Source organism: Nerophis lumbriciformis, linkage group LG02, assembly GCF_033978685.3.
Source record: "Nerophis lumbriciformis linkage group LG02, RoL_Nlum_v2.1, whole genome shotgun sequence".
Classification (NCBI taxonomy): Eukaryota; Metazoa; Chordata; class Actinopteri; order Syngnathiformes; family Syngnathidae; genus Nerophis; species Nerophis lumbriciformis.
In genome coordinates, this window is record NC_084549.2 from 41,148,328 (window position 1) to 41,165,792 (window position 17,465).

The 17,465-nt window shown below is 39.1% G+C and overlaps 1 protein-coding gene across 4 annotated transcripts in view; it reads left to right on the forward strand.

The window, feature by feature from the left end:
• Nucleotides 1-17,465, forward strand: part of LOC133607810 (serine/threonine-protein kinase 32C-like) — a 186,347-nt gene that overhangs the window by 101,462 nt on the left and 67,420 nt on the right. For 3 of the 4 annotated variants that reach the window (XM_061962795.1, XM_061962787.1, XM_061962803.1), the window contains one exon: nucleotides 7,217-7,368. The exons of the other annotated variant lie outside the window; for it this stretch is intronic. In XM_061962795.1, coding sequence (XP_061818779.1) covers nucleotides 7,217-7,368 — 152 coding nt within the window. The remainder of the gene's footprint in view (nucleotides 1-7,216; nucleotides 7,369-17,465) is intronic. 4 annotated transcript variants of the gene reach the window in all.

Consider the following 17,465-nt stretch of genomic DNA (forward strand, 5'->3'; position numbering starts at 1 on the left):
ACAAAATAGTACACATCAAAATTTTGAACCCGACATTTGCATACAGAATCCGCTGGAACTATAAAACTCATAAAACAAGAAAAGGTCACAACGGCATTGAAACGTAAAGATTAAAAAAAAAAATGTTTTCAGATTGTTTGAAATCCTTGGTAAAGATTAATCTGGCTGCAGTGAGCCATCATATTTGTCCAAATGGTTGAAGTTATAGTTATAGTTATTTGTAAGTATGTGTAGCCCACACAGTATACTTTTGTTCTGTCATCTGTTTTTTACTCGAAGAATGAATGTATTTCGACTGGTTGAAGTGTTTACAATCCCAGCAGCTGATTCTGAAGTCTCATAGTTGTCCAAAGCAGGAAGCATTATTTTGTTTAAAGCAGGGGCTTGATTTGTTCATATCATGTTAAATAGCTTTTTCATATATCTACACATTTGTTGCTCTTTCACTGCAAAATTAGTACAATAGATGTGTTGCAAGAATAGCTTTCTCAAAAGTTATATAATGTTTGCCTGAAAGGTTTTTGCTTTGTCTCCCAGTAAAACAGGATTCGGGATGGCTACCGCATTCTGTACTTCAATAGAGACCGACCGTCTGTACGATTGAGTACCGATTCCCGTAAAATAAAACAATACCGTATTTCGGTAACTTTTTTGCGTGTGACATCATGTCCGGTTGCAGACTCCACACTGGCTCAAGGCCTCTAGGTAATGTTGCAATTATCCATCCCAACAAAGCAAGCATGCCTGATCGAAAGTGTCAAAAGTAAGGCTCCACTTTTTAAAATGTGCTAGATTGATGCTAATATACATTAAATATGTCATATAGTACATTCTACTGATTAGCATTACCATTTTTAACACCTTCAAATTTTGTAATCATAACTAGAACCTATTAAAGAAAAGAACAAACCTGAGTGGGGTGGATGGGTTCAAGGGAAGGGGTGTGAAGAATTTACTGACTTCAAAATTGTACTGTTTCGACTTGTTCTCTTTTCTGTTTATTTGAAAATGTCAATAAAAAGAGTTGTAAAAAAAAAAAGAAGACAGGAACAAAACTAGTGCAGCGGCATACAAGCAGTGTAAACACACTTTTCAGATGCAAAGCCCTTGATGCATTGCATTTTTTCCATTCCATTACGTCTTTCCTACGTCACGCTTTTGAACCCTATACTTACCGGCAAATTTTTTGTAAGACTCAACAAAAGACACAACTGCCACATTCAACGTAATGGCAAAGACTACTTCCTAAGGCAACCCACACAGGACATGAATGCATTTTAGCAAATGAGACAAGTGTAAAAAAAATATTTTACCACTGTACAGCACATGTATCATTATCAGCTCAGTATCAATAATAATCACATGAAAAAATAGGATTTTAACATTTATTAACACATGAGCCAAAGCATCAGAAATTAGTACCGTGGAGTACCAGTACCAGGTACTGATAATTGGTACGATATCGGTTCAAACGTGAATGGCACCTATTCTTAGCTAAAGTGCTATGGAGATGATATGTGAAAAAGACCTTGCCTGCCTATAAAAAGTGCATCTTGTCCTATTAGGTGCATGACGTTGACATGGAAAATGGTTCTAACGTTAAATATGTTACGTGTATGTCTAGTTAAGAGGTTGTATCTTCCTAGCCAATTAAAAAAATCGAAGAAGCACTCTTCAAATGCTGTTTGCAGGATTTCATTAGGTCTATTTAGACTTGCCTCTAGCACAGTGCAGATGGCCTTGCTTTGAGCAAAGAGAAACTGGGTCTTTTTTGATGAGCGCAATGAATAAGGGAGGGCCTGAAACTAAAACTGATGGTCATTCTGAGGGTTGTTAAAATGACTATTGCTTAGACACGATAAGGAGTCTACTGAAAGTGTTTTCAGTTAATATAGAATCTCTGTAAAGGGAACATTGACATTTACTAAGGGTGTGATTATACACTTATCTCACAAAACGAGGCTACTCACAATATACAGTCGTGGTCAAAAGTCTACATACACTTGTGAAGTACATAATGTCATGGCTGTCTTAAGTTTCCAATCATTTCTACAACTCTTATTTTTCTGTGATAGAGTGACTGGAGCACATACTTGTTTGTCACAAAAAACATTCATGAAGTTTGGTTCTTTTATGAATTTATTATGGGTCTTCTGAAAATGTGACCAAATCTGCTGGGTCAAAAGCATACGTATAGCAACATACATTATCAATGTTGGTGATGTAGAAAAGTTACACTTAAATCAAATTAGCTTCATGGCATGGCCTCTTAACTTCATGTGAGTGATTATGATTGACGACACCTGTTGACTTCTCTGAGCCCATTTAAATAGGGCTCATGTGATGCAGTCATTAGACTCGGTTACAAACGCAACAATGGGAAAGTCAAAGGAACTCAGCACAGATCTGATGAATCATTGACTTGAACAAGTCAGGAAAGTCACTTGGAGCCATTTCAAAGCAGCTTAAGGTCCCAAGAGCAACTGTGGAGACAATTGTTCGTAAGTATAAAGTGCATAGCACAGTTTTGTCACTGCCACAATCAGGAAGAAAACGCAATCTATCACCTGCTGCTGAGAGAAAATTGGTCAGGATGATGAAGAGTCAACCGAGAACTACCAAAAAGCAGGTCGGCAATGAATTGGAAGCTGCTGAAACACAAGTGTCAGTGTCCACAGTTAAGCGTGTTTTTCATTGCCATGGACTGAGAGGCTACCATGCAAGAAGGAAGTCCTTGCTCCAGAAGCAACACCTTAAGGCTCGTCTAAAGTTTGCTGCTGATCACATGGACAAAGTTAAGACCTCCTGGAGGAAAGTCTTGTGGTCAAGTTAAGCAAAAATGTTGCTGTTTGGCCACAATACCCAGCAATATGTTTGGAGGAGAAAAGGTGAGGCCTATAATCCCAGGAACACCATTCCTACCCTAAGGCATGGTGGTGATAGTATTATGCTCTGGGCCTGTTTTGCTGCCAATGTAACTGGTGCTTTACAGAGAGTAAATGGGACAATGAAAAAGGAGGATTACCTCCAAATTCTTCAGGTCAACCTAAAATCATCAGCCTGGTGATTCAACAGGACAGTGACCCCAAAACACACATCAAAAGTGGTAAAGGAATGGCTAAATCAGGCTAGAATTAAGGTTTTTGAATGGCCTTCCCAAAGTCCTGACTTAAACCCCATTGAGAACATGTGGACAATGCTGAAGAAACAAGTCCATGTCAGAAAACCAACAAATTTAGCTGAACTGCACCAATTTTGTCAAGAGGAGTGGTCAAAAATTCAACCAGAAGCGTGTGGATGGCTACCAAAAGCGCCTTATTTCAGTGAAACTTGCCTAGGGACATGTAACCAAATATTAACATTGCTGTATGTATAATTTTGACCCAGCAGATTTGGTCACATTTTCAGTAGACCCATAATAAATTCATAAAAGAACCAAACAAACTTCATGAATGTTTTTTGTGACAAAAAAGTATGTGCTCCAATCACTCTATCACAAAAAAATAAGAGTTGTAGAAATTATTGGAAACTCAAGACAGCCATGACATTATGTTCTTTACACGTGTATGTAAACTTTTGACCACGACTGTACGTAGAGTTCGCGTCAACAAGACGAGAGATTCATTTTAAAGGTGCCACTTGGTGTTTTTTCTACATTCAAAACATTTCATTGTGGTCTACGTAACATGTAATGGTGATTCTTTGGTCAATATTTTGCATAGATTTTGTTTTACCGACCATCTTCATGCCTTTTTTCTCTAAAAAATGCGCCGTTTTGTCAGAAATCTTATGTACAGGCTGAATCTTATGTCTTTATGTATTTTTTAAAGATTTTTGTGGGGTCATTTCCATTTCTGATATTGCATTTGTCAGGTGTAGCTGTCAGAGTTTGTAGGACACGAACCCCAAGATGCAGAGATGGCAGCAGGCTTGGTACAAGGAAACATGGTTTTAATGTTCAAAAATAAGAAAAGGAAAACACGAACCAGAAACCAGGAACAGGAGTCAGGATCCAGGGAATAGCTACACTGCTATCGACACGACAGGTCGGAACGACAATAATCCAGCACTGACTGGAGGAGAAGGCAGGTTTAAATAGCAACTGGCTGATTGACACCAGGTGTGGCCAGGTGCCAATCAGCCACAGCTGAGGGGACACAGCACTCAGGGAGACAAGTAGGAAATAACCAAAATAAGAGCGCCGACAGGAAATAAAGACAAACAGAGGAAAAACTCAAAACATAACTAAACTGTCAGTGACAAACCTGAGCACTGATTTGACTGTATTGTCTATCTCAGGCTGCTGCAGTGGCATTTTCCTGCTGGGGGAAGCAAGCCAATGTGTCTGGGTCCTTTACTGTCACGTCTTTGCACCCATGATTGACAGATTAGCCTGCTTGGGCATACAGTACACACATCAAGTTGGCTGTGGAACTTAAATGAAGGAGAACGGCCGCACATTTATTTTACTATTACATTGTTTTTGTTGTACTCATTTAGTTTTATTCATATTCATGCAAACAATCATGGCATAATGCCACGGCAAGATTAACGCCGCCACATCTTCAAAATAAGTTGTTCCTTTTTTTTTTTTAACGGAAAACAAATTTCATTAATATATTGTATAAATAGATATACCGTTTATAGTCTATTATTTACGTACCGGTACTATTGGCTATACATAGTTTGAATAACAGCTGAAATATCATAAAATCGTTCCTCATCGCGTGTGTGGTTTTCTCCGGTTACTCCAGTTTCCTCCCACATTCCAAAAATATGCATGTTAGGTTCATTGGAGACTGCAAATTGTCTACAGATATGATTGTGAGTGTGAATGATCGTCTCTATCTGTGCCCTGCAATTGGCCATGCTAATTTGAGTTAGCTTGTCTGTGAACTATTCCATTGTTCGTTAGCATTTAGCTTGCGGCATTAGAGCTCAACCATCATCCTGCATAATTGTATTGATTTTGTCAGTTTATTCCAAACTCTATTAATAATCTAACGTGAGTTCTACATGTATGAGCACTTCATATGTATGTATATTGTACTTTCCTTACTGAGCCTTTAGTTTTACAGTGACTTCAGTGTGAAGAATACCAACAAAACACCTAATTTGTTTTAATTTTTTTTCCAAATATCATTCAGAGGACTGTTTACATATTTAACTAGATTTCAACAATGAGGGAGGGCAGAATAAAGTGTAGCTTGTGTTACATTTTTACAATAGGCAACAATTGAAACTGCATAGAACAAAGACAACACAGTCTACCAAGTCAAATTAATTAATAATTATTATGAATTAATATTATTAATGGAATTATTAATGACTAATAACATTAATATTTGTATTTAAATATACATAAAACTTTTGCTTAGCCTTTTAATAAAAATCTATGCATCATTGCAATTCTAAATGATCATGTCATATATATGATGATGTCGTATTGACCACGCCCCCACTGCCTTGTATATAGTGGCAATCTAGGGGAAACCCTAGTATTTTAATCACATTTTTTATATCTGTTTTATTAATATGTTTGTGTGTTCCTGGCATGCATTATAGAAAGCAAATAGAGAATGTATTTGTCCATGGGAACCTGTTTCCTAAAGTGAGGTACACACTAAAGAAGGGACGTTACAATCACTGTATTAATGATAAACAGCGGTGGAACTCCCGACCGTTAGTATTACCGTTTTAAATTCAAATTATTGCAAAACTATGATTGATAACCCCACTCTGGTAAACTCACGGACCAGTGATATTGCTAATTCCTGGAGATGCAAGCGAGCACGCTACTCGCTTGCTTGAATGCTAACATGAATGCAAGACACATTAAAGTATTTTCCTACTAATAAAAGTCATATACCAATCTTAACTTGTATAAACACATTGCTGTCCGAGCAACTAAGCTATTCAATATTTCACATTGACCTACAAGTCTCTTAGGACAGAGAGGTTTAAAAGACAGAGACTTGAAGATCCATACACAAACGGTCCGCGTTAGGGGAAATCTCACCATCAGGCAAACACAGTCAGTTACCTGCTGTGCCTAGAAGCCCTTAAGCTTTTAATAAAATACGATTAATAAAGTTGTCCTCTATTCAAAACAATGATTTGATGGTTATGTGTGTGATGTGCTACGGTAATATTAAACACAGCACACCAACAACCTAAGGGTTTTGTGAAGTATTTGAAGAAAGTCAAGCTTGTCATACAATCCATTGAGTTTGTCTTTTACAGGATATCCACGGGGTCTTAAAAAGTCTAAAAAAGTCTTAAATCCAATAATTTTAATGTAAGACCTTAAAATGTCTACATCCATAAAATGTCTTAAATACGATTTTGAAAGGTCTTAAAAATCTATTGACGTTATTTTATTTTTTTTTAAATGTGTAAACTTCAGTCTCGCTTTTAAATGTTTAGATTTTTGAGGATGCTACAACGTAACTACACAGCACAACTAACTGTGCTGCCCGGTCAGAATTTATAGTTTGGCTTTTTTTTTTCATTCTGACTTCGAAACAAATCTTGGTTCACAACAGAGAGGTTTCTGGTGTTTTTAGTTAGGTTAAGCGTTTTGTATTCCAATCTGAAAGAGCAGTGAATAAATTCATATACATTGCAAGTAATTCCGGGCCACCCAATTTTCCTTCAAGGCTTTTGTACTTTTTTGTCTGTATCGATATGAAATGGGTCTTAAATTGTATTCATTAAAAAGTCTTATATTTGGCTTGTTGAAACCTGCAGAGACCCTGTTTTAAAAAGGGGCCCATTAGTGGTCATGTCATGTCAAATGTTGTTTTTACAGCACCATTTCACAACAAAATGTATCTCAAATCACTTTTACACATGGAGCAGGTCTTGAGCCACGCCCCTCACACATTGAGGGAAAACCAATTCAACCTCACCTATGAAATGACTATGGGGCTGGAGGCAAGGAAAGGAGGAATGGGGTTTGTTGAAGTTAGTTCTGAAAGTGTTAATGGATTAAAACGGCCAAATACATATGAGATTGTCTTCTCTAAAGTTGCTGTTAATACTCATAAATATTTGTCTCTGGCACCTGAGCAGCCATGCAGGTCATGCTCAAAGCCCCTGATTAGATCTGTTGTGCTATTCTGTTTAAGTTGATTGCTGATTAGCTTGTTGATTTTTCTTCTTTGTCTCTTCTTCCCCATTCTTTTTTCACCTTGTTCTGTCATTTCTACTGCAGGTATGCATTGTGCAAAAGAGAGACACGGAGAAGATGTACGCCATGAAGTACATGAACAAACAACAATGTGTTGAGAGAGATGAGGTCCGAAACGTCTTTAGAGAGCTTGAGATCCTACAGGAAATTGAACATGTTTTTTTAGTAAATCTCTGGTGACTATCTTATGTTTTTACACTTTCAATGTGGTATGCAATACTTGTCTCTTGTCTGCATGTTTGTCCAGCCAATAGACAATCACAAGGGATGCATGTTCGGTCCCAAGCCTAAAATAGACACACTGATTGTGGATATGATGTACCTGGTGTTGGAGCACTCTATTTGGCATGGAGAGGCATGGAACGTTTTATATGCTCCGAAGTGTTAAACTATAACATATTTTGGGATGTTAATTTGGTCTCCTGAAGCACGCATATGAATTTGATAATGACTGTGTTTTAAAATGACCTCACTTCTCCCTTGAGTCAAATATGTCTGTGAGTGGAGGCTGCTTTCATTATTCAACGCTCATCTCCGAGTCGGACACATTTCTAAATGTAATTGGGGACCTGGCACGGCATTCATGGCGTATTGCACAAAGCACTTTACTCTCCTGTAATTGGTAGCATGATATTGCGTGCGTCCATCTTTTTAACCAGAATATGTTGTCTCTCGCACATCAGGCGGGATTGTTTGATGATGTGCAGTTTGAGTTATGTATTTGTAGAGATGTGTACACAGTATTAAGCATAATTGAGAGGGTTTTGGGCCATCTTGAGACCTACTGTATTAGATGAGGGTACAATTAGTCAGTGTACAGTAGTGAGCCTGTATAGTCTTTTTAGAGCTGAATTCCCAGCAGAGGTGTTTCACTGCCAAAACCTCATGCTCCAGTTTGTGGTGTTGTGCTTTGCTAATAATTGCTACTGTGGATTCAGGACCATTAGACATCTCTATATGTAACAGTAACTTACAATCTGATGTCGAAATTGTCACTTTCCCATTTTATCAAATTTTTGCAAGTTGTGCCATGTATTTTGGAGGATCCCTTATGGGGATTTCAATAGGACTTGAGGTAGCATCTCCAAACATTCCTTAATCCCTTGCTCAAAGCTCGCCAGCTTGCGTTTGAGTGGTCTTCACAAAAAAGGACTGGGGATTGTCAGATATTTTTTGACAATCAAAGCATCTTAGTGAGGAATGTATGAGACAATATCCAGCTGTTAGGTGGTTTCTGAACATCTGCTACGCCATTGTATGTTTCTAACCACAGCTGCTAAATTGGTGTTGGTTAACTAAATATAATAGATGTTATAAACAGGCTTTTTATTCGACATCCATATACCAATACTGGTAATAAGATTTGAGTAATGAAGCCTCTGCTTTAGCTTACCGCCATTTATTTTATTTTTTATAACAGCTAGAAACTTAATGAATCCACCCAGCATGAACAAGATTACCCTGCAGATCTGACAGTTCCGCCTTCTTTGGTTTACCCTTTAAGTGTTGTCATTTCTGTTGCTTGGCAATTGGGCTGGCCAATAATTGTTAATGGACACATAATGGAGATGCTGAGTAATTAGGAATCTCTCTGTTCTCATCAGCACAAACGTGACAATTACCAGCTATGATAAATCTTCATTGAAGTGCCTTTCTTGAAACCATGCCAGGACGTAGCCGAAGACACAGTCAGCTGTAGTCACAGTGAACACACCAAACGACTGTCACTGAAAGTAATAATTCCTACACTAGCAAAAAAAAGAACAAATGGAGAGAAGAATTGTTAAAGCTAGTGCTAGCAAAGTATTATAGATTTAGGATTTGGAAGATGTTCTTCCATGTTTGAGTCAAACACATATGGTACAGTTAGCACTGACTTTTTTTAAACATCTTGAAATCTGCTATGCTTTTCAATTGGTCCATCAGTAGCTGCAGCACAAATTGAAAGAGGCTACCATGTGGATACCACAGGCTTGGAAAGGGCTGCCTTAAGACAATCTAACTTTACAACAATGACTAATAGCTGCGGTTATTCTCTCAATACATCACGGTGATGTGTAGGAGTTGAGGTAACATTGAATGGATTACCTTGAAGGGATAAAGACCATGAATATCAAATCCACACAAAACCCTTCAAGGATTTCGGACATATGGAAGGCTGTAACTCATTCATTCTCTCACACATGTTTCAAACCGCAAAGTTCAGTTGTCGCCTTGAGAGCAAGCAGTTTATTTGTGTTCTACAGTGTATGAATGTTTATTACAAACACAGTACAAGGTTTTGCCATTAGTATCAGAGCAGATCATTCAAATATCACCAGTTCTCCCCATAGAATCATCGCCAAATGGATGCAGCCTTTGCTTTGTTAAAACATTCATGAGGCAAAAAGGGTATTGGAGGAAGTCCCTGAAGATCAGATTAACTCAAAATGTGTAAAGAAGATGAGGAAGTTTTTGTTGTTGTATCCCTTTTTCATCATCCCTTTATCAGAATTGAATTGAGCGAAAGGGGTGGAGAGGATGGATATGCTGTTTCCAAGCGCAGCCTCCCATTAGTAATATTGATTTCAGGCTTGGATGAAACAAGGCCTTTGGACAATGTGGAACAAATGATCCTCTACAGCCTCAAGTTAGCATTCATAACAAGCCTAGAGTTAGCCTTAAATCAAAAGGTGATATGTGTCAAGACGTTATACAGTACAGCCCTCGGACTTTGCAATTAAATGACCTCAGTGAAACCGTGCCTGCCCTTTTTAAAGAACCCTTTGTAGGACAGAGCAGAATATGCAGGGATCATCATTATGACAGCAGGGCACTAAAGGTTGGTGGTGTGTCTTTTAGCACGGAATAAAGGGACTGTCCTCAATCATTCCTGTTGGTGAAATCCTCTGAGGTACCTGCAGGACTCTTGTGATTGAGGAATGCAGCCACTTCCACCTGGCCCATCATCAACTTTATATAGGCCACAAAAACTTTTTAGACCTTACACAGCCAAAAAGATAGCAACTTCTTCAAAATAGTTCCGCACATTCTCTGTTCTTCTATTTCCCTCCTCACTGCTTCCCAGTGCTCATTTGTCACTGTGGCCCGATTATTTCAGCCTCTTCCTTGTACTCCTTCCAGCCAGATAACCTTCCTCTGTTCGTTGCTGTGAGTGCCGCAGCCCTGTCCTGTTTTGACCTTTCTAATTAGCTTCTTCTTGGTTTTGGACAGCTGTCGTTAGAACTCCTTAAACAAATTGCTGCCAGACCGACATTCACTCTTCTTGAACTGCAACATATCCCTTCTTTTGATAATGTACTACTCGATAATATATTTTCACCCAGAGTACCTCATCTGGACTAACGCGTTAGTCTGTATTCCAACATATTCTGTGGTAGACAAAATTGACAAAAAGCCATTTGTTCTAAAGTGAGAATGATAAGATAGGATAGGATACACTTTATTCAACCCACAATGGGGAAATGTTGTACAGTCGTTGCAGTGCGGATACAAAAGGTCCACAAAATAAGGTAAAAACACATGAAAACAAGAGGGAAACCTCAAAGAACAAAAGGACATGGAAGGCATTGAATGAGCACAGATCCAGGGAGTACCTTAAAAGTGTTTAGAACAGGGTGTTCCAAAAATATGTAGGACATCTTGTTGTTTGTAGACCGTCTCAACCATGGGACTTAAATGCGAGTGAGTCACTACGATTACATGCACCTATTTAGTAGAATGCCACAAATCTATTTTTTTCACCCATGAAAATAGATTGTTGGATATATGCGGTATGCATTCTAAACGCTACATGGCCCGTATGCTCATTTCAGCATGGGTAAATGTATGGCATTTCCGGTTGACCTGTTTCGTCACAGCAAAACAATCTTGGCAGTTTGTCGCACATCGGTAACAACGAACGCTGGCAAAAACTAACCAACGGGTTTAGAGTGGCAAAGGTATCAAGGATCCCAGACGTTGGCTATTTAGCGGAATTCTGCTATTCTTCGAGCCAAAGTAGTATTTTTTTAGATTTTGCTAACCATGCTCGCAGGCCTTCATGGAGGTCTTTGATCGGGGTGGTGGTTCCTCTCTTTAAGAAGGGGAACCGGAGAGTGTGTTCTAACTATCGTGGGATCACACTCCTCAGTCTTCCCGGTAAGGTCTATTCAGGTGTACTGGAGAGGAGGCTACGCCGGATAGTCGAACCTCAGATTCAGGAAGAACAGTGTGGTTTTCGTCCTGGTCGTGGAACTGTGGACCAGCTCTATACTCTCGGCAGGGTCCTTGAGGGTGCATGGGGGTTTGCCCAACCAGTCTACATGTGCTTTGTGGACTTGGAGAAGGCATTCGACTGTGTCCCTCGGGAAGTCCTGTGGGGAGTGCTCAGAGAGTATGGGGTATCGGACTGTCTGATTTTGGCGGTGCGCTCCCTGTATGATCAGTGTCAGAGCTTGGTCCGCATTGCCGGCAGTAAGTCGGACACGTTTCCAGTGAGGGTTGGACTCCGCCAAGGCTGCCCTTTGTCACCGATTCTGTTCATAACTTTTATGGACAGAATTTCTAGGCGCAGTCAAGGCGTTGAGGGGATCCGGTTTGGTGGCTGCAGGATTAGGTCTCTGCTTTTTGCAGATGATGTGGTCCTGATGGCTTCATCTGGCCAGGATCTCTGTAAGCGGAAATATTGGCCCTCTCGCATTAATTACCTTAAGGTTGTGCACTGAACAAATAGGCACACTGATACTCAACACCAGTGTTGTCTTTGGCAGCCATTTTAGTTATAGTTTTTTGGACGATTATGTGTATTATTTGTAGTCCCATTTAAGTAATTTTTTTATGTAATAGTTTTAATCGACAAAAACTCCAAAATGTTTTGGTCAAATTGCAGTCCAATTATAGTCGACAAAAACTCAAAACGGTTTAATTAATTTAATTAAAAAAACACAATAGCCTGTTGACCAGATTAAATTATATGATAGTCTCTGGGTCCCTCGGGCGGGGCGTCTCGCCTTTCTGCCCGTGTGAGGTGTGGTCTCTCGCTGGCTTGGGGTCTGGCTGTCCCCTGCTTTTCTCGTGCCCTGTCCTCTGCCGGGTGCGTCTGTCTGCGGCCTGCTGCTGGCCCTTGTGGGCGGTACGGTGGGCCGGGCTCTGGGGTTCCTGTCGCTGGCCGGCTTGGCTGCGTGGGGGCGGTGGTCCCTGGTTCCCTGGGCACCACGCCTACTGTTTGTGGGTTGGGCTCTCGGGGGTGATGGGGCCGTGCTCTGGCTCCCACGCACTCTGGGAGTCGAATGTATTGTACATACAAATTCACATATGCTCACATACGTACATAGGTACCTACCCTCCCACATACATACACAAATACAGTACATATTTACCTACCTAAAGTTCGTACATCCACACGCACATTCAATACACAAACATACACATACACATACTGTACATATACACTTACTGTACAAACACATATACACATTCTGTACATATACATTCATTGTACAAACACATATACACATTCTGTACATATACAAGTACATATGCATACTTACACTCATGCACATAATCACGTTTCATCAAACATATATTAACGTTGTTGCCCTAGGGTAAACTGGGTGTAACACATGGCACACTGACAAAGCTTAACCTATTGTGACTATAACAATCTACAAGGTTAATGTAGGTTGCTTTTCTTTCTCCCCCTCCATTTTTCTGCATTCTTTCGTATCTCAAGTTATCATTACGTATATGTATTGTTGCATTTAAACAACTGTATTGTTGATAATAAAGGTAAATTATTGGTATTGTTCATTATCAATAGCGCTATTTCTATTGGTATTTGTATTGATCCATTTGTAGTGTAATAATGCTCATTGTCATTTCTGTATTATTTTTTATTTTTCGCTAACTGCTTATTTGCTTCTACTTTTACCATCATATTTGTACATGTCGTATTTGCTGATGTTGCTCTATTGTTGTTGTTGTTTGCTGTTGTTGTTTTTGTCTCTCTGTCTAATCCCCCTCTTGTCCCCACAATTTCCCCCTCTGTCTTCTTTTTTTTCTCTTTCTATCCCCTCCTGCTCCGGCCCGGCTGCACTAAATGATAATATAAATACATTTAATAAAGTCAAATACAAATAAGGCAACAAGAGAAGTATCATACACTTCTCTTTTGTAAAGTAAATCTGAACAGCTGACATGGGCATCTACAAAAAAATTTTTTTTTTAAATGATATGATATTTTATCAACCACATCAGATATTTCTTTCTGAGCAATGGCAAAACGTATAATGTAAACTATACCGAGGGGTTTGTTTGTTTTTGTGTTTGTGCTGCTAACGTTACATAAGCAAAGTGTGCTGTTTATTTAGACACACGAAGAACAGCAACATGTCAGATTGCTACACGTCCCTCCATGTTTCAAACAGTCACATGGCGTAGCACAGTTGGGAGAGTGGCCGTGCCAGCAACCTGAGGGTTCCTGGTTCGATCCCCACCTTCTACCAACCCCGTCACGTCCGTTGTGTCCTTGAGCGAGACACTTCACCCTTGCTCCTGATGGGTCGTAGTTAGTGCCTTGCATGGCAGCTCCCGTCATCAGTGTGTGAATGTGTGTGTGAATGTGGAAATAGTGTCAAAGCACTTTGAGTACCTTAAAGGTAGAAAAGCGCTATACAAGTATAACCCATTTACCATTTACACAGACGTGGGTCAATATGACAACCAAAAGTCCATGCATGTCCTACACAAACAGTAACACATTGTCACACACATTACCTAATGATTGATGTTCGCACAACCACCAAGCTAATTTTGAAGCTAGCGTGAGAAACCCATTTGCGCCAGGTGTTGTGTGAAAATATTTAAGCTTATTATGGTATTTATCACATGAGAAATTGTCAAGTAAATTGTATGTATATGATGTGATATGTTATCAGGTCTTGCAACTTACCTTTGAATACAAATCCGAGTGGTGGGCCTTCAGGTGCCGCTTGAGATTGAGTTTGTATTATCGCCTTCTCCCTCTACAGTGCATTCTGATTCCTTTCTGATGGAATATATTCAAAATATGTCCGTAAAGCATTTTGTAATTTCTGACCAAAAAGCCCCTTTCCTAGGGCTGGACCTAAATATGCATTGAATGCCAGGTGGTAGGCCTGACCAAACAAGGATAGGATGCAACAGCATTAATAGTTTAGCTTTTCACGGGCAGATTACACGCACATTAGGCAGTATTGTCATGCATTTCAAACATCTAACAGGCCACCCACTGACGTTTTTGTCCGGTTTTGTCTCATCACAGAAGCTCTTACATGTCTCATCATTTTGTCATCTTCCAAGAGCCATGTTTAGCACGTCACGTTGTTGTCAGTGAAATAATGTAGTCATTGTCATCGTTGACGAAAACAACACTGCTCATCACAGATGTCAAAGCTCACCTCTATGCAGTCACACAAAGCGCCTGTCTTTGGAAAAAGGATGAGGTGATGGAAAAAATATTAAAAAAAAATGTCTACCTGTGACAGCGTCTACAAAAGTTAACTTTACTTTTGTTACTTTTTTTAACTGTGGTGCATTCAAGGAACGTTAAAAAAGTGTGAATTTTTTAACGTGTGACAAAATTTTTTTTTCAATGAAACAAAGACATGTAAACATTTCTGATCAAGTGTAAACTCTAGTTCCGATGATCCATGATGGTTCCGTAAACATGCCAGGGGGAACTAGTTGCCAATTGTTTAATTTAGGTATGTTAAAGCTATCATTCAAAAGTAGGGTTGTACGATATACCGGTATTAGTATAGTACTGCGATACTAATTAATCATTTTCGGTACTATACCGTCTCTGAAACATACCGGTCCCGCGCCCCCCCCCCCCCCCCGCGCCCGCGTCGAAGTCACGTTGTGTCATTGCTGGTTTACGAGCAGAGGAGCCTGTTCGGCAGCGCACAATGACGGAGTACTTACAAGCAGACACAGTGTGTAGACAGAAAAGGGGGAACACATGCATTTTGGCTTAAAAACTAACGATAAAGGTGAAGTTATAACACAGAAACGCCCTCAGGAAGTTTTAAGACATGGCTAGTTAGCGGCTAACGTTCATCCGCCGTCGGCAGTGTTTTAGCTACTTCTAAATCACTAAACATGCTTCACTACACACCGTAGCTCACCGGCATCAAAATGTAAACAAACGCCATTGGTGGATCTACACCTAACATCCACTGTAATGATATCAGAATCAGAATCAGAATCAGCTTTTATTGTCATTACGCAAGGTAACGAGATTGAGGCCATTCCATACAGTGCGATGTGTGCATGCTAGAAAAACAATGTGCAAATATATAAAAATATAAAAAATGTAGAAGTGCAATGAATATGGTGTGAAATGAATATATACATGAAAAAAAAACAAAAAAAAACAGGGTGGTTGGTGGAATGGGTTATTGCACCGAAGAGAAGGCAGTTATGAGGGACAATGGGGCAGTCCGTTCAGGATGGTTATGGCCCTGGGGAAGAAGCTGTTCTTTAGCCTGTTTGTTTTGGTTTTAATGCACCTGTAGCGCTTCCCAGAGGGCAGCAGGTGGAACAGGTCAGAGCCAGGGTGGGTGTTGTCCTTGATGATGGCACTGGCTCTGTTGAGGCAGCGGGAGGTGTAGATGTCCGTCAAGTACAGGCACGTATCTAGTCAATACTACTATTATTACGTCGATATTTTTTGGCATCACAACATCTTCTTTCATTTTTTTTAAATGTAAATTTTCTTTATAAACTCAGGAAATATGTCCCTGGACACATGAGGACTTTGAATATGACCAATGTATGATCCTGTAACTACTTGGTATCGGATTGATACCCACATTTGTGGTATCATCCAAAACTAATGTAAAGTATCAAACAACAGAAGAATACCGTATTGTTACATTTTAACAGAAGTGTAGATAAAACATGTTAAAAGAGAAAGTAAGATTACATTATTAATAATTCATTTTCTACCACTTGTCCTTAATAATGTAGACAAAATAATAGAATGATAAATGACACAATATGTTACTGCATACGTCAGCAGACTAATTAGGAGCCTTTGTTTGTTTACTAATAAAAGACACGTTGTCTAGTAAGTTCACTATTTTCTTTAAGAACTTAACTGCAAAAAGAAACATATGTTTAATGTACCCTAAGATTTTTTGTTAAAATAAAGCCAATAATGCAATTTTTTTGGGGTCCCCTTTATTTAGAAAAGTACCGAAAAGTATTGAAATAATTTTAGTACCGATACCAAAATATTGGTATTGTTACAACACTATTCAAAAGTATAATACGATCTAATTAAAAAAACTGGTTTCAACCGAACCATGCAACATTTATTTTTAAGTGCATGTAAACATACTTTCCCAGAGCAGAGGTAGCTATCTTGTCAACTAGTTAGTGGGAATTAGCTAGTGACCACAAGGTGATAAAAAGGTGACAGTGAGGAATGTTGCATCCTGGGGCCTGCCATCTGCTGGGTACAGGGCATCTTTGGTTTGTTGCTGTAGTCGAGCAGCTTCTTTCATGCTCAGAGACCGCCTCGCCGCATTTATGCAGGAGAAAATGTAGGAATTTTGAATTATTTAATAGAAGTACAAAGCAGAAGCACCATATTATCTTTCCTATCACATAAAAGTATCAGGCAAATAAAGCTTTCATTAGAAACACCAAACTTTGCTTTATATGAGGGTTTTCTTTGCAGCCAAGCAACCAGACTTTAGATGACAATTTTGAGTCAAATTAGAATTGCAAAAAAATGCTTTGTGGAATGAGTGGAGGGCTTATAAATACTTTAAATGCATATTATGTGGATATACATCATGAAAGTAGGGAACACTGTAATATATATATATATATATATATATATATATATATATATATATAAATGTACTTGATGATTGTTTATATTAACAAATGTCATGCTTTAAGCAACCATTTTTTTTATGGATGTGGAGCTTGTGTGCTATTGCGTTCATCAATGTTGTGTAGCTGCTTGTTCCAGGGAGCCTATAACCTACTATACCTTGTTTACCTTTTGTAAATTGATTTACTAAAATACAAGCAAATACCAACCTTGTGTGCTTCATGGAAGACATATAGCTGATAAAGTTACATTTTTCAAAGCAAAAAAATATAACCAGAACACCATTGGCTAATTTATGGTTCCATTAGTAGTTAGGGTAGTAAAAAGATTTTACCGGCCCAAATAAAATGATTGGTGTTTACTTCGGTCACACATTTTGTCTCGACAGCAGGTACGCGCAGGAAA